Genomic DNA, 26,215 nt, shown 5'->3' with positions numbered 1-26,215 from the left:
AAAATACACTGAATAATTTTTATTAAACTTGTATGTATTTCGAATTAATTATATAACGAGTTTAAAATATTTGTTAGATTCAGCGTGATTTGAGCATCGAAAAAGAAGTAATTATATTACCGCAATAATATATTTATTATAAAAATCTGAATAACATTACTATAATGCTAGACATAAATAATGCCATCAATTACTTAAATTAAATTAAAAAAAAAAATGTATACGCTTCATTTTTAAGTACTTGAAATTATGGTAATAATTTCATTCATGTTAATGCAAATACCATCTTTATAATACCATCTTTATATCTAAAAACAATATATTACCTATAATATATTGAACTATATAATATTTGAATTATAGCAACAAAAGGAATTGTATTATATATATTTAGTTATTATATTTCAAATATTTTATCTATTGAAGCCAAGTGTAATTGCAAATGCAGTTATTATCCACGTTTTTAAAATACTAAATTCTAATTCAATAAAATCGTAAATTCCATAATTCATTATTTTTAATGTTGAGATACACTTCTTGAATATTTATTTTATGTATGTGTATATTATGTATTCTCAATTTATTAAATTTTTTATTAAATAAATAATGCTCCAATAATTTTATTTATTATGATTTTTATTTTGGTGTCTCAATAAAATAATTATTATTTTTATTGAATGTTTATTTTTATTTATTTACTATTTATTTTTTATTATTTGTTATTTATTTATAATATAATTACTATTTTGTATTATTTTGAACAAACTCTAAATAAACACTTGTATTTTTTTTAGATATTATTAATTTATTAAAGTGTCTTCACTTTCCTAAACACAACTTTGCTCAATTATTAATAGTAAAAAGAAATGCAAGTTTTTGGAAACAAGTAAACAATCGATTGGAATCACTGTGCTTGACCCAAACTATTTACATGATGTTCATATTTATTTCGCGCACTCACGAGACGTCCGCAACTATCAACAGCATGCCATACACAGGCACACATACATAGGCAGAAGAGATATCAACAAAAAGCCCATAGCAAAAGTCAAAAGACTGAATGCAAATAGAAAACAGCGGAGACAACAGCAGCTGTGGATGCGAATCGGAGTTGGAGACGGAGTTGGAGTTGGAACTAGAGATGGGAAGGAGAAGCTGTCCAGCTGTTTGTCTAGTTGTCTCTTCATGTTGTGTGTTGCTTGTGCGATGATTTCCGCTCATTATTGCTGCAATCAGGCAGACAAAGGACATGACATGGACAGGACATGGCCATGGCCATAGAATTTATGCGTGTTTTGATTTTTGCACCCAGACACCATGTGCAGCATATCAATAAGGTCTGCAAGGCTTGGGGACAAACTGAGAGCGCGGAGAAAACAACAAAAAAAAAAAAAATTGAAGCGAAACTGTTGTCTCACATCCGTGGCGATTTGATTAAGTTGTCATTTGTCGCAGCACAAACACAAAATGTCGCCATGATGGACAGCTGCCGCATCGTCTATTTAGTATCCATTCTCTGCTCTTCTTCTATTGACATCTGCATCCACAATAAGCGAGTATTATGAATGGTGAATGGACTTGGGGATATACTCATTCCCTTACTCGGTCCATTAAAATTCAATTGGTTTTTTTTTGGGAATATCTAAGCTACGTGAGCAGCCTTCTTAAGACAAAAGCAATGCATAATTTGGCCATTAAAATGTTCCTTCTTTTTTGGTGCTTTTTAGTGCAGTTGCAGGCGGCGCGACGTCTGAGCCGGAAAAACGTCTCGCTTCATTAATGCACAAAGTACACAAATGCGGATATCGCAGATAGCCGGATTTCTATCCAAATGCACAACAACACTGAACACTCAACACTCAACACTTTGTTTTCTGGGCCCTGCGCCAAATCTTGCATTTTTGCTCAATTATGCCGCGAAGCGAAAACTGAAGAAACAGACGCTAAGCAAAAATGCATTCTTCTCAAATGATTATGCTGTTGTTTCTTAACCTTGGGCAATGACATTATAGTTGGCAATGTTTTTGATATGCAATTTTGTCGAAGTCAAAGATGAGTATCTTTCAATGATAAGAAAAGTATCAAACAAGTAAAGAAATTTTCAAATTTTAACTTAAATCAGTTAATTCTTAGCACTGTTTTTAATACAGTTGTACAAAATATTCTATATATATTTTTTACTTATCTTGCTGTAAGAGCACAGCAGAAAGATATTACAAGAAAAATATTTAGGAAACTTAATTGTCATTCCCCATTTTTCACGATTATTCTTAAAAACTTGCTTATAAAGATAGATAGAGAAAGTAGCGTATCAGTAGTTGATTTAAAAATACACACAAATGCACAAATAACATCTATGTGAAACTTTTCTGCTTGATCACGCCCACTTAGCTCATCCGCCCACACAAATTTCTTGGTCCAGCGCCTAGTCGAACGCTCACACTGCGTATGAAATTCAACTCTTAATTTTTGGCATTGACTTTCTTCACACACATCGATTTCCTACAGATTACCTGCTGATTACCTGCATTCGCCCAGTTCATTTCAACTGTTGAGCAACAGTTGAGTAGAAGCACCAAACCAAGCTCAGAAATCTTTGTGAAGCCCACCAGCCTGACCACGCCCACTTAGCTCATCCGCTGTCACTAATATCTAGGTCCGCCTCCTATTCAAGTTGACACACACAATTTGGTAGACATACATTAAAATTTTTGGCATTTCATTTTTACACTCGATCAGTTGCAATGCCTTCCAAAAAGTGATCAACTGTTGAGTAATAGTTGAGTAGATGTCGAACTGTTGAGTAGCAATTCATTAGAAGCAAGCACACACATCTGAACATGCATTTCTCAGTTAAGAATTCTTCGTTAAGTTCTCCTGCTTGACCACGCCTACTTATCACATTCGCTCACACTAATATCTCGGTCCGCCGCCTAGTTAAACACACACACGAAATATGGTTTTGATATACTAAAATTTTTGGCAAGCCTTTTTTTCAAGCAATTGCTTGCAATGCTCTGAATTTCTGCACAAGTGTTTAGTAAGAGTTGCAACTGTTCAGCAACAGTTGATCAACTACCTCTTAAGCAAACTGGGGGCAATCTCTGTGAAGCTCGCCTTCCTGACCACGCCCACGCCCACTTATTCCTTCCACATTTCTTGGTCCGACGCCTAATCAAACTCACAGACAGAATATGAAACACATTCATTCAAATTTTTGGCAGTCACTATTTCACACCATTAAACGAATTTGACTATGGGTTAACTAATCTAACCAACTTGTTGTTATTCTGAGCAACTGTTGAGTTACAGTTGACTCAATGGCCATGTAATTGAGCTCGGTAATTTTTGTGAAACTGCCTTCTGCTGACCACGCCCACTTATCAGGTCCGACTTCAATAATATCTTGGTCCGATGCCTAATCAAACTCACACACAGAATATGAAGCATATTCAGTCAAATTTTTGGCAACGACTTTTTCATCCAATCTTATTATCAGATGATTACTAGCAGCACACTCTGTTCACTGTTCTTGTATTGAATTCATCTTCTTGACTACCTTACTGACTAAACCATCTTCGATGTAGCTTTTGCACAGCAAAAATAACATAATGCTTTTAGTGAGTAAAGCTGAGCAATCTATGGGACACCTGGGACCCCAGATTGGAATGTTAAGATACTTAAAGTACTCTTGTTCAATACGAACATTGTAATGGATATTTTGTGTGTTTGTTGTGGTGATCAACACCCACATGCGATGGAACTCGTAAAAATGAAAATAAAATCAAAAGAAATCAAATTAAATCAAGAGGAAATGAGGAGAAAGAAGAAAGAAACCGCACAAGCAGATTTTATGGCTGATGGACAATTTGATTCGTTAAGATCTGGTCGAGATGTCAAACGGTTGCGTCAGTTGTTGTTGCGATCAAAAAGAAATATGATTTGTTAAATAGGATATTATAATTTAACGACATGCTTTTGCCGGGTATTCCCCAGAGGGAGAGACGCGTACAAATAATTTTTTTTTTTGGCCACACACACAAAATGCCTCGTAAATTAAGTGATTCTTGTTCCTCTCTTTCTTATTCTTTAAATATGTATGTAGATATATATTTTCTTGGCGCCTTTCGCCTTTGGGTTGTGCACAGACTTTGATAATAAATTAATACGCATATCAGGCAGATCATGCATCAAATTGATAAAAGACAACGCTCAATTTAATGCGTGCCTGCCACCCCCAAAAAGGAAGAGCAATCCAAGCAATTAACAACGGCATCTCCCGCTGGCTTCCCTTGGTGCCTCCCACAAGTCTTTTCAGACCTCAGATGCGTGCCCATCGGGAGAAGTTTAATCGGGGTCAAGCGGTTGCATTCCCCAAAAATAGCGCAGACATACGAAAAATAATAATAACAAGCAAACACTGATGTGGGAGGAAACTGTGCTGCCTGAAGTTAGAGTAAAAGTAAAAGAATTGATAAGTTCTGTGGCGCGTGCTCCAAAAATAGTTGCGCACTTTTACAGCCGCCACGCAATGCACTACACAGAAAGAGAAAGAGCGAGAGAGAGAGAGAGAGAGACGACTCTAAAGTCTGGAGTCTGCTGTCTGGACAGCGGGGAGTTATAGATTTATCAGCGTCTATATCGATGTCTATGCCGCATTAATTCATAATCATCATCATCAATACTGAACAATGCGTTGTTCGCATTGAGATTTTGGCGCCGCAGACTCCCAAGTGAATACGACTAGACTAACGCAACCCCAGCCACACCTGTCGCAAGCAGACCAGACGATGCAACAGTTGCATCGTCGGCAGATGCTTGCTTACGTTAGGTCAGGACTCAGATAGAATTGTTTAAGATGAAATATTCAATAAAGTTTACTATTCTCATGAAATAAATTATGAAACTGTGTGAAACTCTTCTTCAATAACCATTTGATGTTCAGATGTATAAACGAAATGGTTCGAAGAGCTCATAAAGGTTAGTTCAGGACTCAGATAGAATTGTTTAAGATGAATTATTCAATAAAGTTTACTATTCTCATGAAATAAATTATGAAACTGTGTGAAACTCTTCTTCAATAACCATTTGATGTTCAGATGTATAAACGAAATGGTTCGAAGAGCTCATAAAGGTTAGTTCAGGACTCTGTTAGAAGTGTTAAAGATGAAATTTTTAATAAAGTTTGATATTTTCAAGTCTTAAATTTAGGAACTGTTTGAAAGTCTTCTTCAATAACCATTTGATGTTGAGATATATAATCGAAATGGCTTGGAAACCTCTTAAACGTTAGGTCACGTCTCAGATAGAAGTGGTTAAGATGAAATTTTGATTAAAGTTTAATATTTTAAGGACTTAAATTACGGAAATTCTTCTTTAAAACCCATTTGATGTTTAGATATACTATATATATTTTCGATTATTTCGATTTCGAGAAGCGCCAAACCAGAAATCTACTAAACTTTATATAAATTAAACTTCATAAATATTAAAGTAAGATGAAATGGGTAGAAAAGCTCTAAAGCAGAAAGCTTTATATATAGTATATTTTGTATATATTAAAATAAGACTTTTAAAAACTTAATGGAAATCTTTGAAATTTCGCTGAAATATCATTATTTATTTTAAAAACTAAATGGAAATGTTTTTTTTCGAAACTCTTCTACAATAATAATACAATCAAAATAAAGAGCTTTTCAACTCTGAAACAAGAATCTACTAAACTTTACATATAGTATATTTTACACATATTAAATTAAGACTGTTTTAAAGTTCACTAAAATATCAGTTAGATATCTAATTCAATTGAAGAGCTTGCAGCTTTCGAAATAAACTGTGTAAGCTTTCTAGAAATATGCTGGAAGCAATTTTAAGCTTTGCTAAGGACACCAAATTCCAAAGAAACTGAAAAGTTTAGTTGGTTTCTGGCTTAAAATGGACTTATATGAATTCAAATTAAAGCGAAAGTTTTGATAAGGATAACATTGGCCTGAAAAAACGAAAAAGCTTTCACATGGTTGCAACACTCTCTAGCGCTTTCGGTGAGCTTTAGTGCTTTCATCGCTTTTGTTAGCTACGTCAGAAACCACGGTGAATAACTCAACTAAGGCAACTTTCGAAAGCTTAGCATACAAATTGTAAATTTACCGAAAAGTAGTTAGTTTAGTTAGACTTACCTGAAAAAATAGTGTAAATGCTACCCATTGATAATATTTTGTGTGCTTTATTGTTAGAGGGCCACGCCCCTGTGAATTATGTATTCCAGGAAAAGGCACCTCTGAACCTTGCTTTTTCATGAACGCATCCACAACTGTATACGTTGAGTGTATCCAACAATATGTGTTGAGAACATCTTCGGGAATGTCTCTGTGAAATTGATGTATGATAAATAAAGTTCGGATAAATTAGATATAGATATATGTATGTATATAGTTGAATTACCTTGTGTGTACACAGTCTATGGGATTTCCTACGTACTGCCGCGTTGTCACGGCAATCGAGAATGTGATCAGTAAAATAACCGTTGCGTTTGTGTGCAGGCGAAAAACAGGTGAATCGATTTTGACATGAGACACCTATAGATTTATCGTTATCGATCATCGATAGTTGTTGTATTGTGTGTTGTTGTTGTTGTTGTTTGTTTGGTGGAGCGAAGAGAGAAAACATTATTATTAAGCGAATTGGCAGAGGGGGAATTTTTGAATTGGGGGGTATAAATAGAAAAGAGTTTCAATGCAAAACTGTAATACAAATTTGCTAAGTATGTCTGTCTTCATAATTAGTTAGTTTCTTCTTTTTTTTTTTGTGTGTGCTTTATATAAGTATTATAAGTATGTACATTTACTTATATGGCAGGTTTACTTTCATTTTCTTTCGTTTTCTGTTTTATTTTTGTTCATCAACAATTGGATATGTTTTTAACGATTTGCCTTACAATTAAAATTAACTGACTTACAAATTAACAAATAGAGAAAAACTTTCGCTATACGTATAGTTTTCATATAGTAATTATGTATTCGTAAAAGGTATTTTACTTTTCTGATCTGAGCTGACGCACACAGAATAGAACAACACCCACTCTGAACAGTCTTTTGTCAAATTAAATGCTTAAATAGATTAATTTTTTTTTATTGTATTATTTTTTTTTTTTTTGTATTTAACAGACTGTTCAATTTGGGAGCATTCGTGTGTTAGAGAAATTGAAACAATTGATACGAAATAAATACAATTTGCAATTCGGAGTTTTCGAATTAATATCTAATTTGAAATTATCTTTTTAAGTATAGTAAGGTGTCACAGAAATTTGATTTGATTGGGCCTGGCACATTCTTGCCATTACAAAACAAAAAGGAAAAACAATAACAATAAATCGTAAACGAAAAAATTGGAAATCAAGAACGATACGTAAAATTTTGGTGTGAAGTGTGAAACGAATTTCGAGTATGTTCGCTAGCAATTGAATAAAACTGCTGGGAATGCAAATTTCAATACTGACTGAGAATGATTGGCGGCCACTGAAAGGATTTTTTGGGATTGAAAGTTGACTGAAGCCAATATTATAATAGATATCATTTCAGTTCGGTCGCCTTCTTAATGGACTGACTACCAATTGGGGCTTTCAAAATACGTTCGAGTATTTGGAAATGGAATTTCGAGTTTGAGTTTGAGTTTGAGCTTGAATTCGAATTCGAATTCGAATTTGTTCGTAACGATGACCACTTAATCGATATTTTATAAAATGTATTCACTTTAATAACTTGACTTGTGACTTGTTTTTTTTTTTTTTTGGCTGACTAGTATGACAAACGTTTCAAAATAGAATATCGAATAACGAACGAATAAATGAATAAATCATCTCGTGAAACAGTCTAATCACACCCATGAAATTTCGATAATAACTTATCAATTTTCTTATTATTGAATGCACAAATTTGTCATGATGGTTTTCTTTCTTTTTTTTTGTGGTTTTTGGTTTGGATTTGGTATTTTGTTTATTTAGTTTAGTTTGCTTTTTTTATATTTTTGGGGTGAGTTTCTTTTTTTTTTTGGATTTTTGTATTAGTTTTAGTTTAAGATGTTGTTTTGCTTGTTGCGTGAATAAGTGAAATGTGGTCGTCAAAAGTGTCACAAAACAAATTTGAGGCTTGAGGCTAATTTGTAGCTGAGGTGAATTGTGAGCTGAGCAGTGGTGAATTATTATTTTGTAGTTTTTTTTGTATTCAAGTTGCTTTTCAAAAGTGATCAAAGTCTAGCCCGGTGAACGGTGAACGGTGATCAGAGTGAACGAAGAAGATTCTCGATCGTGATTGTGATCGGTGATCGGTGATCTGTGATCGTGAAACATATGAACGTGATTTGTTGTGAGAGTTGAGTTGGCTTGTGAGCGTTGTGAGAGAGTACTGCGGGGGTGTTTTTTTTTTTTTTTTTTTTTTTTTTGTGGTGGTAGTTGTGATTGTGACACAGTGAGCAATAAAAATGTGTGCAACAGCTGTGAAAGCTGTGCATGTTATTTGTGAGAAAATTGCGAGAGATTGAAATTACTGAGATATAGATATATTTGATATATATATATATATATTTAGAGAGCGATAACGAGAGACAGAGAGTTAGAGAGATAGTTAGAAATAGAGAGAGAGAGAGAGATATAGTGAGAGTGATTGAATATGAACGTGAGAACGTGTTGAACACAGAAATTAACATATTCCAACAAAAGAAACAAATGAAAAGAATATTATATACTTAGATAGTTGATAATAGTAGATGGTGTGTGAACAACTAGATGAACTTGAATTGAATGGATAAAAATATGTACGAACAGATTTTAAGTAAGGTGTTCAAAATTTCAGAACGTTGGATTCTAAAAATTCAAATCAATACAAGTTAAAGTGAGACATACATATATAGACATACATATACATATATATTAGTTAGAGAAATTTTTGGGGTATAAAAAGAAATATATATGGTATATATATATTGTCTTTTCCTCAGTTTGCGGGGACTTAGCTTATGTTTTTAATAGGATATGCTACAAATTATTTACTTAAATTCACCTGCAGATCGATGCGTTATTGCGGCAATGTTCATATCTCCAAAAATAAAATAAAATATGGAATTCCTTTAGAACTTCAATCTCTTGCCAAACGCATCGAGCTGCATAGCTCGCACTATATACTATAATTAGTATAATATATAAATACGATAATAGCTCGTCACATCGGCGAATAACATAAATATTGTATATAAGCATTTTATAATATTTTCTCAAGCTTAGTGTTTCATTGTTTTGGTTACAATACTGTATTTTTTGGATATTCCCCATTCTTGATTTATTTCTAATTGGATCACGAATCAATTGAGAATGGAAACAAACTGCAAATGATTCATCTAACTTGTTTCTTGTGTAGCCTTGTAGAGGTATCAATAACGTTATCGATATCGATTATCGCTATCGAAACGGTATTTTAGTATGTGTGATTTGGCTTGTTTGGCTTTTTGGTATTTTAGCATTTTGTATGGGGAATATTATTATTTTTTTATTTATCATATGTATTTGGTGTTTTAGGAAATAAACGAATGTTAAATACATATACATAAATATAAGAATACAAAGAGAGGCGTAAATTTATCGTTTATATAATTTATAATTGCTTTATTGGGTTTGGTCAATTAACAGTATTTTGGTATATATATTTTTTGTTGGTATTTGGTCTCTTCTTGCTTTTTGTTTTTGGTATTTTGGATCAGTTTTAGTTTTGACTTTTGGTTTTTTTTTTTATTGGTTTGGCTTTGGTTTTTGGTTTTTTTTTTTTTTTGGCTTTGGCTTAGCTTGGGTGAGAGTCAGTGATTTGCGTGATTGAGTGACTGCGTGATATAGATAAAGATAAAGTAACTGTGACAGTTGGTGATTGAGTGGTTGAGTGAGTGATTGAGAGAGATAGATAGATAGAGTAAGTTTATATCAAATTTGTCGTTTAGTTTAATCAATTGTTTATCAAAATAGTAATTGTATATTGTAGAGTATATATATATATATATACATAGATTTAATTGTGATTCGGTTTAATTTGCGTTTACCTTTCTGTTTATTACTGTTTTTGTTTTTTTCTTTTTTTTTTTTTTGGTTTTTTCATTTTTGATTTTGTTGTTTCGTTTTGTTTGTTGTTTTGTTTTGTTTTGTTTGTTTGTTATATAGTAAGTAAAAAGTGTTCGGAGTGAGTGACGTGACACATATATAAATATATAGATACGAGTATAAAAAGAGAATTAGTTGTTGTTGCTCTTGTTCTTGTTATGGACTAAACGAGTACGTTGTGAGCGTCGCATCCGTTTTCTTTTTCTCTTTTTTTTTTTGCTAAATACGAGAGAGTGTTTATTCTTTCTTGGTTTTTGTATTTGGTTTTCTTTATTTTTTTTATTTTAATTTTCTTTTTTATCGTCGAGAGCGTGTATTACTTGGCCATTCCACAGTGAGAGAGATAGATACAGAGAGAGTTATATATAATATTTATATATATAAAGAGATAGAGAGTATGGAGTAACGAGTAACGAGTGGCGAGTGGCGAGTGAGTTGTGAGTGAGTGAGAGAGAGAGAGAGAGAGAGTAAGTAAGTGACCATGATTAGCTAACGAGTGAGCGCACTTAACGAGTGTCATGTTTAGTAAGTGAAAATGAGAGTTGACGCATTTTAAGACACAGATTGATACAGATAAAGACAGATAGAGAGAACAAGAGACAGTTTCAGAGATAGAGAGAGAGAGAGTGGGAGCAGGAAGGGAAGGGATTATGGGAATCTGAAGCGAATTTCAAAGCAGAATATAAAGTGAAGCATCAACTGGAAATTGGGAAGCGGGATGTGAGTGTCCGAGTACGCACCGAGTGAGTGTAAAAGTAATTGCATTGAGTGAACTAAGAGTTTAGCTGTGTGCGGCTTTCAGTGTGTTATTCTAATTATAAGTAGAGTATTATCATTTTTGTAGCTTGGTGTATTTGTTGCTTTAAATTGTCTGCTGCAGTTGCTTGTATTATATTTTCCTTTCTTTTTTCTTTTTTCTTTTTTTGATTTATGATTTTGCATTGTAATTTGTTGTTCATTTTCAATTTGATTTCCTGAGGATTAAGGATGGGTTTTAGATTTTAAATTGAGAAATATTTAATATTAAGTAAAAATATATAGCACAAACGATAAACGATGTTGCGTTAAGCGTTTTGATTTCCCTTGATTTCTGGTTGTTGTTATTCTTGTTTTTTTTTTTTTTTTTTTTTTTTTTTTTTTTTTTGGTATGAGAGAAATAGAAGAATGATCTCTGCCGACAATCGAAAGCATAACAACACTGAAACTAAGAAAAACAAATTGTATATTGTAAGTTTGGCTACGTAACAAAAGCAAATGATGCGGGCAAAAGCAAAGCAATGCATAAAAGGCAAACCCAACTGAACTGAACTGAACTGAACTGAATTGTATTCAAGTCCCCAGGTCCGAATTTTCCTAAAGCTATCTGCTATCTATTCCCATGCCCACACCCATTATTATGCGAGTGTGTGTAAGCATCATATGGGCATGTAATGGCTGACTGTCTAACTGACTCACTGACTGACTGACTGACTGACTGACTTACGTTTACGGGTTGATTAACAAAATGGCTTTTCCCGACTGAGACTGAGACTGCGACTGAGAATGAGACTGAGAGTGAGACTGCAATGGCCGTTGCGACTGACTGACTTATGCCCAGTAACCATAACAATGAATTTTATGCCCGCCATCCGACAGCGAAACTAGGAAACAAAGCTACATCTACAGTCACTGCCGCCTGCCTTTACTTACTGCTTATTGCTTACAGCCAGAGAGAGAGAGAGTTTGAGCTTGGTGCTCGTTTCTGCTATTAGAACAACATTGGCAATATATGTGGGCAATAAAAATAAGCTTTGTTACAATACGGCTCGCTGGCTTAGCTGCCTGAGTTCAAGTGTCCTGCGAGTGCCTTAAGCGTCTCATACATGATGTTGCTGCCACAGTAGTCAGAGTTGTTATTATTATTATGGGTGCTGGTGCTGATGCTGATACTGATGCTGATACTGTTACTGGTGCTTGCCACTTACGCCTCATTAGGATGCGTCTAAGAACTCTTGCAGCAATTCAATAATAAATTGTAGCAAGACGAGCGCCAAGTAGCAAAGCAATTGCAAAGTGCCAAGTGGCCAAATAGCGGCGATTGCTCTCTGCGTTTGTGAATGTGTGTGTCTCTGTGTGTTTTGTGTGTCAATAAACACAAAGCGCTACAGGTCATTGACTGCGCAAATCTACAAAACTCCGAAGGAAAATATATAAAACTCAAACTCAAATCAAAATTATACAATTCGGAAGGAAATGAAATAAGAAACAAAACTTAAATCATTTCGAACACGAACTAATAATCATCTATTTTCTTTTTCTTTTTGTGTCCAAGTGCATGTTTGTGTAACTGTTTTTGGGGTTAAGTGTGTGTGTGTATCTGTGTGTGGTTGTGTTTGTTAGTGTAGTGTGTAGTAAATATAATATAGAGACAGAGATTATCGAGCAACATACTTGGATGAGCAGTAGTAGTAGTAGTAGTAGGGCGCAAGCACTTGCTTTTGTATTTTTATGCAAACCATTTACAAATATCATATGTATATTATATATACCATAATATATCTATGGTAAATCGAGTGTGTCTGTGTGTGTGTGTCGCTAGTTTAACGTTAACTAGTGTTTGTGACATTTATACGAAGTTTTGCTGAGACTATTTTACATAAGGAACTCGCCCTTTGACCCCTGTTTGAGGGACAAAAGCATATTTGTGTATTTTCGTGTTGTTGTAGTATTTTCATATTTCGACAGCATTACAATATCTGGTAGCAGTGTGCAAAGTTGTTTGTTTTTTCTATGATCGACATCAGTTCAGTTTAGGTGTTAAGAGACTGTAGCCAACAACAAAATCGAATCCAAAATACACAGCAAATGTTTCGTTATTTAAATATTACATTTCTCATTTGGTTGGCATCCCCCAAAAGTATGCAACGTCCTCTGATTTATACGAGATTCTCTTACACACAACTCATGCGATAATTAAACATTACATACGTCTCCAAAGTGCACAACCAAAGAAAAGAAAATCGAAATTGAAAACAATATAAAATAAAGCAAAAATTAAAGGGCATCGAAACGAAAATCAAATCTATTTATATTAATGTAGAATACTCTCGTTAAGGGAATACAATTTATGAGGAGATGAAGCTCGACAAAGATTTACGTGGTACATATGCAAGTAATTTCGTGCAGAGTGTTTTAGTGTATGTGTGTGTGTTTTGTATTTACATTTTACATATTCGAATAGAGCAATAATACTATGTGCTTTAATTGTCTCTGTGTGTGTGTGTGTACTGAGACAATTTGCTTACTTGCTACACAAATACAAGAGTGTCATCGAAGTATGAGTATGAATGCGAGTGTGTGTGACTTGTGATTGTGATTGTGAATTCGAGTTCGAGTTGGAGTTTTAGAGAGTTGAAGTACAAGCGGCACAAAAACACGATAGCATTGCATGCTTCTTTCTGTGGTGTGAGGGGCGGGCGGGGGGAATCAGGTCCTTGCGCACAAAAAGGCATACAACAAAAAGCATTTGGCAATTCCATTTTGCAGCGGATTATGCAAATTGCCCCAGCTGCAGACATTCGACATTAGAAATCGACAAAAATGGAAACCAAAATGGATTATCAAAAAGAAAAAGAAAAGAAATGACAAAAAAAACACGCAGTAGAAATACAATTGTAGTACGATCCGAATACAATTACATAAGTATTTATTACGAGTATATCGAGCAAATAGAGCAGCTCTTTATGTGTAGTATATTAAAGGATTAGGGCAAGATACATAAATACAAGTCTATGTATATAATACAATATGAGTACATAGTCACTAGAAATACGTGTGTATACGTGTGTGTGTGTGTGTGCGTGTGCGTGTGCGTGTATGTGTTGGTGTTATCAAAGTTTAAAGATTGCCCAGTATGATGTGTTAATATATTGTGATTAGCAAATAGTTAGTTAGTTGGTTATTTATTAAGTATATAGAAGGCATTAGATTATATGTTATATAGTATATTTTGTAGTATACAATATTGGCAAGTGTCGGTGTGTTTGTATATTTGGTATTTTGGAATTGGTAATGGTATTTTGGTATTTTGTATTTAGTATATTTGGTATTTTTATTTGGTATATGACATTTTTTTGGTATTTTGTGTAGGTATTTTGTGCATATTGGTAGTATTTTATGTGGATATTTAGTATTTTGTGTAGATATTGGTATATTTGTAGTATTTGATGTAGGTATTTAGTATTTTGTGTAGGTATATTGTGTGTATTTTTAATTAATTTGCATTTCTGGGTTTGTCGTACTGTAAAAATTTCGTTAGACACTTTGTTTTCTCTGTTTTCCTTTTTTTTTTTGAAGTTATCGAAATTTCAAAATAAAAAATATATCAAAAAATATACATTTATAGAAAGAGGTCTGAGTTAAGGCTCAGATATACACTTTCATTTAGATTCTTTTCTCTGATTTTGAGTATATTTGCTTTTTTTTCCTTTTTTTTATTTGGTTTTTCTTATGTTTTTTTTCTTGTTTTGGTCAGCTGCTGATTCTACAACACTATGAGGATTTTGGGGGTATAAATTGCTCGATTGCCAACATATATGCTGCCTGTCCGTTTGCTTTTATAATTCAGTTTTTTATGTATATATTATATGTTTTTTTTTTTTTTTTTTTTTTTTTTGTTTAGTTAACCAAATTTAATACAAATAATTTTTTAAATCAGACACACGCTCACGCACCCACACAATCGCACATACACACACAGAAAAACATTGAAATTAGCATTTGAGTGAGTGAAGAGAAGAGAAATACAGAGAGAGAAAGAGGGAGAGATAGAGAGTGTGAGAGAGAAATACAGAGGGAAATATATAGTTTTTGTCTTCTTTTCTTTTTTTTTAATCTGGTGGCGGGGGCTGAGGATCATTTTGGGTTTGTGGTTGGTTCGCTTGATTGATTGTGATGGTGTTTGGTTTCAGGTGTCGTTCGGTTTTTGTAATATTTTTCTTTTCTTTTGTGTTTTTTTTTTTTTTTTTTTTTTTGGTTATGTTTCTGGTTGGTTGGTATTCAAAAACAAAGCTTTTTTCATTGCAAAAATATCAGCTGCATTTTTGGGCGGCGGCATACAAAAAGAATACAGTTTTCAACTGTTTGTATTGATTTATGCTTAATTATGATAATTGTTATAGCTTTTTTTCTTTTTTTTTTTGTTCGCTTCAGCTTCAGTTTGGCATTTCTTTTGATAAAAATTCATTACATATTTATATATAATTTTTTTGTTTTGGTTTTTTGGTTTTTGCTTTCGAATAATTAAAAATTGCACATTTTCAACAACATCAACAACGACAACTACTTTTTGGTATTATGAGTAATAATTATTGTTATTGTTATATTGATATCATTTAGATATAGATATATGTATATGCATATGGTATGTATATATATATATATATAAAAATCAGACAACATACACATGGATATATGCATACATAATAATACAGCATATATATATATATATACATATATAGATAGATTTAGTTAGGCTTGTGTTTAGAGTTACGAGTACAAGTACGAGTAGTTATAACGTGTGTAGTATATACGATATATTCATATATATATATATATATATATATAGATATGGTAGTGTGTGTGTGTACGCACGCACAATCATCGCATCGATAGCTATCGATAGTAATCATCGCTTACGTTGCGCATATAGCATTGAAAATGGAAACGAAACGAAACGAAACGAGGAAAACAATACAAAATAATGGAGAACATAAACGATTTATGCATGTTAAATTACGAGTATACATTAAATATGACAAACAAAAAACAAAATCAAAATTAGTTTACAATGCACAAAATCAGTTACAGTTACAGTTACGGTTACAGATACAGATACATATTAGTTGATTAGTTAGATTATAGTTGGGTATTTGAATAGTATTGAATATTGCATATTCGATAAATACGAGTTAATGTTAATACGCATACGCATACACATACATCGCCACAAACACAAACACAAACGCATTCACATCCACATCCACATACATACACACACACACACACATACATACATAAGGATAATACATTGTACATACCGCAGTGTGGGAAAATTGTGAAGAGGAGGAGAGCATATACAAATAGTAGTTAGTTAAAGCATGCGCAGCGATCTGAATACAGCATGCTTTCATTCGACTCGATTCGATTCGATGCTGCACCACGCTGCGTATGCGTAATGCGCGTCGTATGCGTAATATCAATTCAATTCGATTCTCTTTTCGTATACTTTTGTATGTATGTTTTGGTATGTATGTGGAGATGTATGTGTCAGTAAAATATATATGTATATACATATATATATTGTATATTTAATTTGCTTAATTGCTTGATAAAAGAGTTTTGGACTTGGGTTAGTATAGTGGACAGAGAGCGAGAGAAAGAGAGAGATAGATAGAGAGTTTTATATATCTTGTTCATATACATATAGTACGTTGCCTTGTGGTTCGATTGATCGGTTACGATTACTGTTACAATTACATACAAGATACGATACGCTTATTCATCTGCCGTGTACATTGAAAAGCTACTCGAAGCGCCGACAAAATCAACAAATAAATCAACTCAAAAATTATATAATTAATATTGTATCTATATACGGATTAAGTACAAGAGGCTTCAGTAGTTGATTATTACAATTACGAATACGAATACGAATACATTACGATTACGATTACGATTACGATTACGAATACGATAGTTAGATATACGATAGTTATTATATACGCTGAGTCTTGACACGTGCAATTTGCTCTTTACTACGAGAGAGAGAGAGAGAGAGAGAGAGAGAGGACAACGAAACGCAAAAAGGAAAGAAAAATTAGGAAATTGATATCAAAACTCAATCAGAATTATTGTCAAGTTAATACGCAAAGAGGAAATTGTGAATTGCATTCAAATCTGCTAAACGATATTGCATTAAAAAAATAGCATCGCGATTTAGTTATCTTTCATACTTTTTAACATTTGTTCTGTAGATTTAGTTTATTTTTGATCGATGCTTCTCAAAAGAACTGCAAGGTGTGCGCTAGTGGAGTGGAGGGGAACTTTGGGGGATTTAACTCGATTATTATTATTTGTTTTTCTGTTTTTGTTGTTCTTTTTTTTTTTTGAGGGTGTTTCAGTGTCTTGAAATTAAAACTGAAACGCAAAGCATAATCATGGGCTCAATTCAAATACAAATAATAGTTACTTTTTAATTTACAAATTTCTTTTTTTTTTCCTTTTTAAAAAGAGCGACAGTTAGAGAAAGAGAAAGGCAGAGAAAGAGAGAGAGAGAGAGAGAGAGGTGGGCTTTGTTCCCTGATGGGCTTTTGCTTAATTTCAAGTTGCTTTCTTGTGTGTTCTCATTTGGTTCTTGCATGATTTTTGGTGTTCTTTTTTTATGATTTTTTTTTTTTATATAATTTTTATAGATATATCATATGTTTTTTTTCGCTTTTCTTTTTTTGCTTTTGACAAATTACGAGAGTTTACACACAACAACATATACGCGGCAATAGAGCTATTTGAGGGGCTACGTTTTTGTTTTGTGAATCGATGTTTGGATTTGGATTAATGGATCGGCTGGTTATTGGTTGGTTAATAAAAGTAGTTGTAGTAGTAGTAGTAATAGTAGTAGTAGTAGTAGTTAGTTAGTGTTAAACCTTTTAGCTGTACCTATTTATTTAGTTAGCAGCAGATTTGTTTGTGATGCGATTTGATTATATTGTTGTTTCGCTTAGTTGATACGCATAAATAGTCATCGTTATTGATATATGTGGAAAATTATATATGTATAATTGAAATTAAATGAAAAGAAACTTAGCTGATATTTGTTTATTTCTTTTTCTTTTGTTTTTGTTTTTGTTTTTTTTTTTTTTGCTTTCGGCCAGTTCGTTTTGTATTCGATTTATATATGGTATATTCAAGTTGTTGAGCGTTGATTCAGAGGCACTCGCAACACTTTACTATACTTTTACAAAGTGTCTCATCAGAGAGATAGATAGAGAGAGAGAGAGAGTACATGAGAAACATGAGTGTGTGTGTGTATTGGTGTATATGGTATATATGCATATATATATATAAAGGATATATGTATATATATACAGTTTGCTTGATCGTTTTTAGAGATAGACAGAGACAAAGACAGAGAGATAGAAATAGAGAAGCAGTTTGGTGGAGGTTCTTCAATTCAACAATTGGCTGGGTTGTTCTCACATTTATACGTCTGTTTTTTTTTTTTTTTTTTTCTTTTTCTTTTGCATTGTATTAAATTTGATTATGTTTTCATTTAATTGATTTATATATAGTTTTTTGCATTATTTGTTATAGTTGCTTTTGACTCGCTTGTGTTGCATTTTTTTCTTTGTTATATTTGAAGTTAATTTGATTTTAATTGAGAGTTCTCGTTGGCGGCGACAGCATATTCTTGGTAGCAGGCGAGCAATCTGAGTTATCTGTTCAATTCTCACGTGAACGGTTGCTTTTGATAAAATATCGATTATCGATTACGCTTCAATTACGCAAAACAATTTGCATCCCCTGTTTTTTTTTGTTTTGTTTTGTTTCCGCGTCTGTGATCTCGCGTTTGATCTCATGTTATCCGACTCAAAACGCCATTAACTAAATGAGAGAGAAGCGACAAAGCGAAATCAAACTAAAAATAATCTAATTGAGAAAAAAAAGATTAAAATTAATAATGGTAACCAAAGTGTTACACTGCCAGCTATAATCGGTATCGCTAAAACGATAAATCATAATCGGAATTAAAAGGAAAATTCTTGAAACGGAAATTTGCAGCTAATAAATATCTGAACTACAATATATATGCAAATATTATGAAAAGAAACGCATTTGGTACAGTGATATAAATAGTTAGATAGATAAAGAGAGAGAGAGAGATAGAGAAATAGATTGATAGAGAGAGATAGATAGAGAGAGAGATGAACTTTGGATATCTGGGTAGAGTTTAAGGACTTTTTTTTTTTTGATTGTAATCAGTTTTTTTTTGGAGGATAGTTTTAATGACTAAAATTGTTTTGTTTGTAATTACCATTTTCTATCACTTTGCGTTTGGGGGGATGGCACCGCGGGCACCAACCAACCCTCTGAGTGCACGCGGTGGTCGGTGGTGGGCGTGGCACGCACACACACGCACGACGCACGCACGCGAACAGAACAGAACAGAACAGATCTGAGAGTCTGAGAGTTTCAAGATTCGAGTTTCGATTTTCGAGTTTCGATTGTGTGTGTTTGTTTGTAAGTAGAACTGTTTCTGAACTGTTGTGGAGTTTTATGCAGCTGATCTGATGGTTGGTTGTTATTAGATAATTTCTGTTTTGATTACACGTTGATGATTTTGCATTTGCATTTGATTATCGATGATCGATTATTGGTATGATTTGATTTGATTTGATTTGATTTGAGTGTCGATTAACAGCAATCGCTTATCAGTTATCAGTTTCGTTTGTTATCGTCTATCGATTTTTGATTTCGATTTTTGATTCAGTCGCACAAGCTAAGGCCACTGGGTTAATTGCCCTGTGTATGTGTTTCTTTATATCAGTTTCAGTTTCAGTTTTCTTTGTTTCGCTTCGTTTTCGATTTTGATTCGATTCGATTCGCGTCGCGATCACGTCACGTGTTTGCTTGATCGCAGTTCAGTTTTGAGTATGATAATTTGAATTGTTTTACATAAGTATATGGCCTATATACACATACATATACATACATACGAGTTATCACATGGTTAGCATTATTTCAGATTATTGATATACATTTCTATCGTGATCAGTAGAGGATCAGCATCATCATCGATCGATTCGTTTCGTTTCGTTTCGTTCTTTCATTCATTCATTGTTCAATTTTGTATGCTTCACTCTCAACTGTCTGTTGTCGACTTATTGGCTGGCTGCTTTTTGGCTGCTGCTCTTTGGCTCTGTTTGTTTTGGGCAGGCGTTGGAGCCAGGCCTGGACTTGAGGCAGACTCTTCTTCTTGATCGTTTTCGACTTCGACTTCGACTTCTAGTTCAGCTATTTCACTCAGCAGATTTGTGCGTCGCTCTGTTATCGCTATTGTTGTTGTTGTTGTTGTTGTAGTTGCTGTTGTGTCAGCTTCTCTCACGGTCGTCGCCTGCGTCGCATTCGTCGCATTCGCATCGCTTACCAGCTCGCTAAGGGTCGCTTCGTAACCGCCGCTGTCTTTACTGTAGTCGACCTTCACGATCATTTTTGTGTGTTGGTTTTGGTTTTGGTTTCAGTTTCGGTTTCGGTTTTGTTTGATTGAGAAATACACAATACAAAGTAGTTGATTGATTTTAATTCGTTGCGTTTTAGGTGGGGGAAAAACATTTGGGGGACCATTTGATGCTCCGGGGCGTATACGTAATATTTAACACATACTTTTGACCAATAATAGATAGTATATTATGTATGTATATAAGGAGAAGTAAGTGTGTGTGTGTTTGAAAATCAAAAAACAACATACGCACACACACACACATACAGACACATACACACAAATACAGACAAAGACAATGACTAATTTACAGGCTACAAAACTTTTGCCAATTTCACACAAATAAAACACATCAAACCAAAAAAAAACGTATAGAAATAGTTAGATTGAGCTAAACATAACAGATTTACAGCCAATTACAAAGAGAGAGATAGAGAGAGAGATAGAGATAGGTACAACACAAATTGGGAAGTAACAAACATTTATTAATAAAGATGTGTATTTAAATTGTATAGACACAAGATATAGTAATATATAGAAACAGACGGAAAGAGAGAGAGAGAGAGACAGAGAGAGAAGGAGAGCGAGACAACTTGTGTGTGTGTTTTTGTTTTTTTTTTATTATTATTATGTATATTCAACAAAAGAAACAAAATATCTCTGCAAACAGCGAGAGAGAGAGAGAGAGAGAGAGAGAGAGAGACAAGAGAGAGCAAGAGAGACACTGAGAGAGAGAGAGAGAGAGCCTGAAATCTGAATCTGAATTTGAATGGGATGGCAGATGGACAATGGTTATTAGATGGACAATGGGCAATGGACAATGGAAAATGGACTATGGGCAAATGGGGTAATGGGTAAATGGACAATGGGCAATGGGCAAGTGGTCGTTCTATGAAGATGCTTGCTCATTTCAGCCATTACGCTTATGCAATTGTTGTAGTTTTTTCTTTCTTTTTTTTATAGTATATATTTTGTTCTTGTTTTCTTGCTGTGTTGTTGTTGCTCAACGCGATTCTTAGTTTCGCGTTGACGGTCATTCTTTCATTCATCTCGTTTCATTCTTTCTTCTTGTTTGTCTGTCTTTTGTTAATGTTGTTGTTGTTCTTGCATTTTTGTTGTTTGTCGTTTTCACTGTCATTTATTTAAATCCTATTATGATGAGTGCATAAAAGAATACGTATGCTATTCTCTCCTTCTTGTTGTTATTGTTAATTAGTTATTGTTATCAGAGCAACGATGTTTTATATGAATAATACTAGACATGATAAATATGATGACCAATTTGTTGAATTACTTTTATTTTTGTTTATGTTATTTGATTTTATTTTGTTTATGAAAGTGATTTGTTTTTTGTTTTTTTCGTTTTTTTTTATGGTTGCTTAAAGTCGCACGCTCACTCGCTCGCTAGTTAGAATCACACATCAGGCTAAGTTATGAATGATTATTCATTCTTTCATTGATTGAGGATCTCTATATGTATTCGAAAGACATGCAATTGCAGCTGAGCAGTTTCCTTCCTTCAATCTGTTTTATAACTCTGATACATTATTCTCCTAATAGATCGACCAAAATACTAATAAAAGTTGAGAAAGTTCCTTAATCAAAAATAATGATAATAATGATATTGATGTTATTATTTTGAGAATTGGCTTTCTTCTTTTTCTTTTTGTTTATGTTTATGTTTATGGTATTCTTGACCCTGTTTTCAACCCGCTTGAGCAGCACAATTATTGATTTATTGCATTATTTCTCATCTCGTCGTTTTATCAGTATTATCTCAGAGCAAGATTATGTTGATATGGTTTTAATTTGTTTGTTTGTTTTTGTTTTTTGTTTATATATTACATAAGATAGTAAGAGACATAAAGTTGTCATGTGGTGTAATTGAATATATACATTGATGTTAAGAATACATTTTGATATTTTCGGTATTTGTTTTAGTATTTGGTATTTTTAGGTTTTTTCGGTATTTTCGTATTTGGTTTTTTTTTTGTTTTTTTTTTGTTTGCAGTACGTTTTACATAAAAAGGTAGTAGTAGTAGTAGAAGTAGTAATAAGTAAGATAGTAGCAGATAGTAGTTACATTTTAATTTGTTTTTTTTTTTATATATTTAGTATTTTTTTTTTTTTTTGGTATTTTAATCATTTGATTATTTTGTATATTTTTCGTTTTTTTGGAGATGGTTTTGCAGTAGTTTTTTCGAATCGCAATTTGGGTTCGAATCAAACATATGTATGGTATATATTTTGTGGTTTTGGTTTTAAAAACACAAACAGAAGCAAATTTGTTTGCCGGAATCAAAAAAGTAGAGCAAGTTGATATGGATTAGTACAATTGTTAAAATGGAAACAGTTGACACTCACCGATGATCTACTCACTTGCATAAACGCATAGACGCCACGTAAAAACTCCATGTTATTTTGTTGATCTTGAGAACCTTTTTTGGTTGTTCGTTGCGCCCGACTTATATACTGCTTAACGGTATCGGCGACCAGATGCGGCTTGAGTTTACGCGATAAAACGCTGCGAATAGACAGAGATAAAGAGATAGAGAGAGAGAGAGAGAGGTTAGTATGTGAAAGACACAGAGAAAGGCGGCCTCGAGGCTTTTCTCTTTTCTTCTTCAACAAAAAACAAGTAAGATATTTATAGTCGAGTGTGCTCGACTGTGAGATACCCGCTACCCATTTTTCAAAATATACTAATAATATACTAATATACTAATATACTACTATATTTGGTATATCGACATAATAATAATGATCGCAACCAAATTTTCAGGAATCATAACTACTTTAGATATTATTGTACACACCGAAAATTACGATTGTTATTCGATTTTTTTGATTTGCGGGGGCGGAAGTGGGCGTGGCACAAATTTGAAACAAACTTGATCTGCGTGCAAACATAACAAATGCTGTCGAAAAAAAATATAGCTCTATCTCTTATAGTCTCTGAGATCCAGTGTTTCATACGGACGGACGGACAGACACACAGACACACAGACGGACAGACGGACATGGCTATATCGTCTCGGCTGTTGATGCTGATCAAGAATATATATACTTTATAGGGTCGGAGATGCCTCCTTCTACCTGTTACATACATTTCCTGCCGGCACAAAGTTATAATACCCTTCTACCCTATGGGTAACGGGTATAAAAAAAAGAAGAAACCCGAAACAGGGGCCAAAACTGCGGTGCTCCAGTGATGGGTGACGGGTGAAGTGACGGGTGAGGTGACTGGTGACTGGTGGCTGGTGCCCTGGTGCCTGGCTAATTGTCACTTGACGTGCTGCCTAAACGGAAACACTTTTGTGTACTTAGTCAAATGCCTTTGTGCTAATTGGCCGCACTCAGCATTGTGTCCCCTCACCCCCCTTCCTCGCTTGCTGCTGCGCTGAATACACTCCCATATGTGTGTGTGTGTGTGTGTGTGTCGTGTTTGTTCTCGTTCTCAAGTTCATGAAATATGCGCAAAGGCCACACACACACACACGCGTATTGTGAGCGAGCTTAACGGGTGAGACAAAGCCAAAGGGCGGTGGGAGCCAGAGGAGAGGAGAGCATAAGCATAGCGAAAATGTGTATGTATGTGTGTGTGTGTGCTGGTGTGTGTGTGTGTGTGTGTGTAGAGTGCTGCTGGTGTTTGGATTGGAATTGCCTGCAAATTGAAATGGCGCGCTGACGCCTTCACGCACTTCTGACAGCGACAATTGGCAAATTGACGCCGTAGATTACGCTTATCGTTTAATTGCTCTAAGCAACAGGAACCACTCACGCACACTCTCACACACTCACACGCACACTCACACTCTCACACTTAAGCACTCACACTCACAAAATGCGCATAATTTGAGTTTTATACGCTAAGCCTTTAAGCCGCGATTAACAAACCAAGCACAGCAGCAGCTCTCACAGTCAGCGACCAAAAATTTCCACACACTCCACACTCACACACACTTCACACTCACACACACTCCACACTCACACACACTTCACACTCACACACACTCCACACTCCTCACTCACACACTCACACACACTCCCCATTCACACACACATTTGCGAGCAGCTTAACAACTCAGTTAGTCTCGAAGTCACGCAAGCACATGGATGGCCACTTTCCTACGATGTCTTTTGAGAAATTAGATTTCGCAATTTCCAATTAAAAAACATCAACTTCAAGCTGAAATTCTTTACTCTATCGGCTGCATTCAATCAAATAGAATGGAAACAAAACTAAGCCCAAGATATTTGCGTGATATCTAATATGATATCTATTTTATGATATCTAATCTTTTTAATCTATAAATAACTGACAATAAATATCGTTATCAATTAACTAAGTTGCTGGTAATCATCTGGTAATGAACTGTACGAAATAACATAGTCAATGTCAATTTTAAAATTTTAATTGAATGTGCTTTATATTCTGAGATATTATTGAAGGCGGGCCTGATAAGTGGGCGTGGTCAGACAGAATATTTTCACAAAAACAACCAAGCTTAGTCAACTCTTACTCAACAGTTGTGCAGAATTACAACAAGTTGATTAACTAACCTATTCATAGTCCAATTCGTTTAAAGGTGTGATACTGCCAAAAATTTGAATGAATGTGTTTCATATTCTGTCTGTGATTTTGATTAGGCGTCGGACCAAGAAATTCGTTTGTGCGGAAGGAATAAGTGGGCGTGGTCAGGAAGGCGAGCTTCACAGAGATTGCCCCCAGTTTGCTTAAGAGGTAGTTGATCAACTGTTGCTAAACACTTGTGCAGAAATTCAGAGCATTGCAAGCAATTCCTTTAAAAAAAGGCTTGCCAAAAATTTTAGTATATCAAAACCATATTTCGTGTATGTGTTTAACTAGGCGGCGGACCGAGATATTAGTATGAGCGAATGTGGTAAGTAGGCGTGGTCAAGCAGGAGAACTTAACGAAGAATTCTTAACTGAGAAATGCATGTTCAGATGTGTGTGCTTGCTTCTAATGAATTGCTACTCAACAGTTCGACATCTACTCAACTATTACTCAACAGTTGATCACTTTTTGGAAGGCATTGCAACTGATCGAGTGTGAAAATGCCATGCCAAAAATTTTAATGTATGACTACCAAATTGTGTGTGTCAACTTGAATAGGAGGCGGACCGAGATATTAGTGACAGCGGATGAGCTAAGTGGGCGTGGTCAGGCTGGTGGGCTTCACAAAGATTTCTGAGCTTGGTTTGGTGCTTCTACTCAACTGTTGCTCAACAGTTGAACAGAAATGCAAACCATTAACAGATGTGTCGAAAATATCGATGCCAAAAATGTTAAGCTATGTCTGCCATATGAAGTGTAAATGCTTGACTAGGCGGCGGACCAAGAAATTAGTGTTTGCGGAATTGATTTGTGGGCGTGGTCAATCAGAGGAGCTTCGCAAAGATTGAATGTGTGCTTCTGATCAACTGCAGCGACTACTGTTGTTAGAAACATACTTTAACAGCTGTTAGCTGCCTGTAATAGTCAGACTTTAACAAAGCTCTGTTATGAAATCTGCTTCAGACTTTAACAACTGTTAACTTAAGTCTGTGCTCTGTTATGTTGACTGTTGCCTTTTATTGCCAGATTTTAACAACTGTTAATTCCCCTCTGTGGTCTGTTACGTTCACGTTTCTGGTACAAATCGCTAAATTTGGTAGAGTTTTACCAAAGTTGAAATGCTGAATTACATTTTTTAAAAGAATAAATTTCCATACGTAGAAAAACTTTAAATATGTTAGTCGATATTATAGAAAATAAATTGTGAAAGCTCTTTATTGTTTATAGCCAACATCAGTTGCAATT

General features: G+C 34.3%; 1 protein-coding gene across 3 annotated transcripts in view; it reads right to left on the bottom strand.

Annotated features, from left to right (window-relative positions):
- The window catches only part of LOC117578135 (innexin shaking-B), a 79,587-nt gene that overhangs the window by 22,580 nt on the left and 30,792 nt on the right, over positions 1-26,215 (bottom strand). The window contains exons 2-5 of one of the 3 annotated variants that reach the window (XM_052007992.1): positions 22,755-22,914; positions 19,206-20,369; positions 6,442-6,575; positions 6,177-6,366 (exon numbers count right to left, since the gene is read on the bottom strand). In XM_052007992.1, the coding sequence (XP_051863952.1) occupies positions 6,177-6,366; positions 6,442-6,575; positions 19,206-19,208 (327 nt within the window). In that variant the 5' untranslated portion in view covers positions 19,209-20,369; positions 22,755-22,914. Of the gene's footprint in view, positions 1-6,176; positions 6,367-6,441; positions 6,576-19,205; positions 20,693-22,754; positions 22,915-26,215 lie in introns of those variants that run through there. The other 2 variants (XM_034263342.2, XM_034263345.2) reach the window with 2 other exon arrangements.

The sequence above is a fragment of the Drosophila albomicans genome, chromosome X (genome assembly GCF_009650485.2).
Source record: "Drosophila albomicans strain 15112-1751.03 chromosome X, ASM965048v2, whole genome shotgun sequence".
Classification (NCBI taxonomy): domain Eukaryota; kingdom Metazoa; phylum Arthropoda; class Insecta; order Diptera; family Drosophilidae; genus Drosophila; species Drosophila albomicans.
The sequence above is the reverse complement of the archived record's forward strand: the minus strand, read 5'-3'. Positions and strand labels throughout refer to the sequence as shown.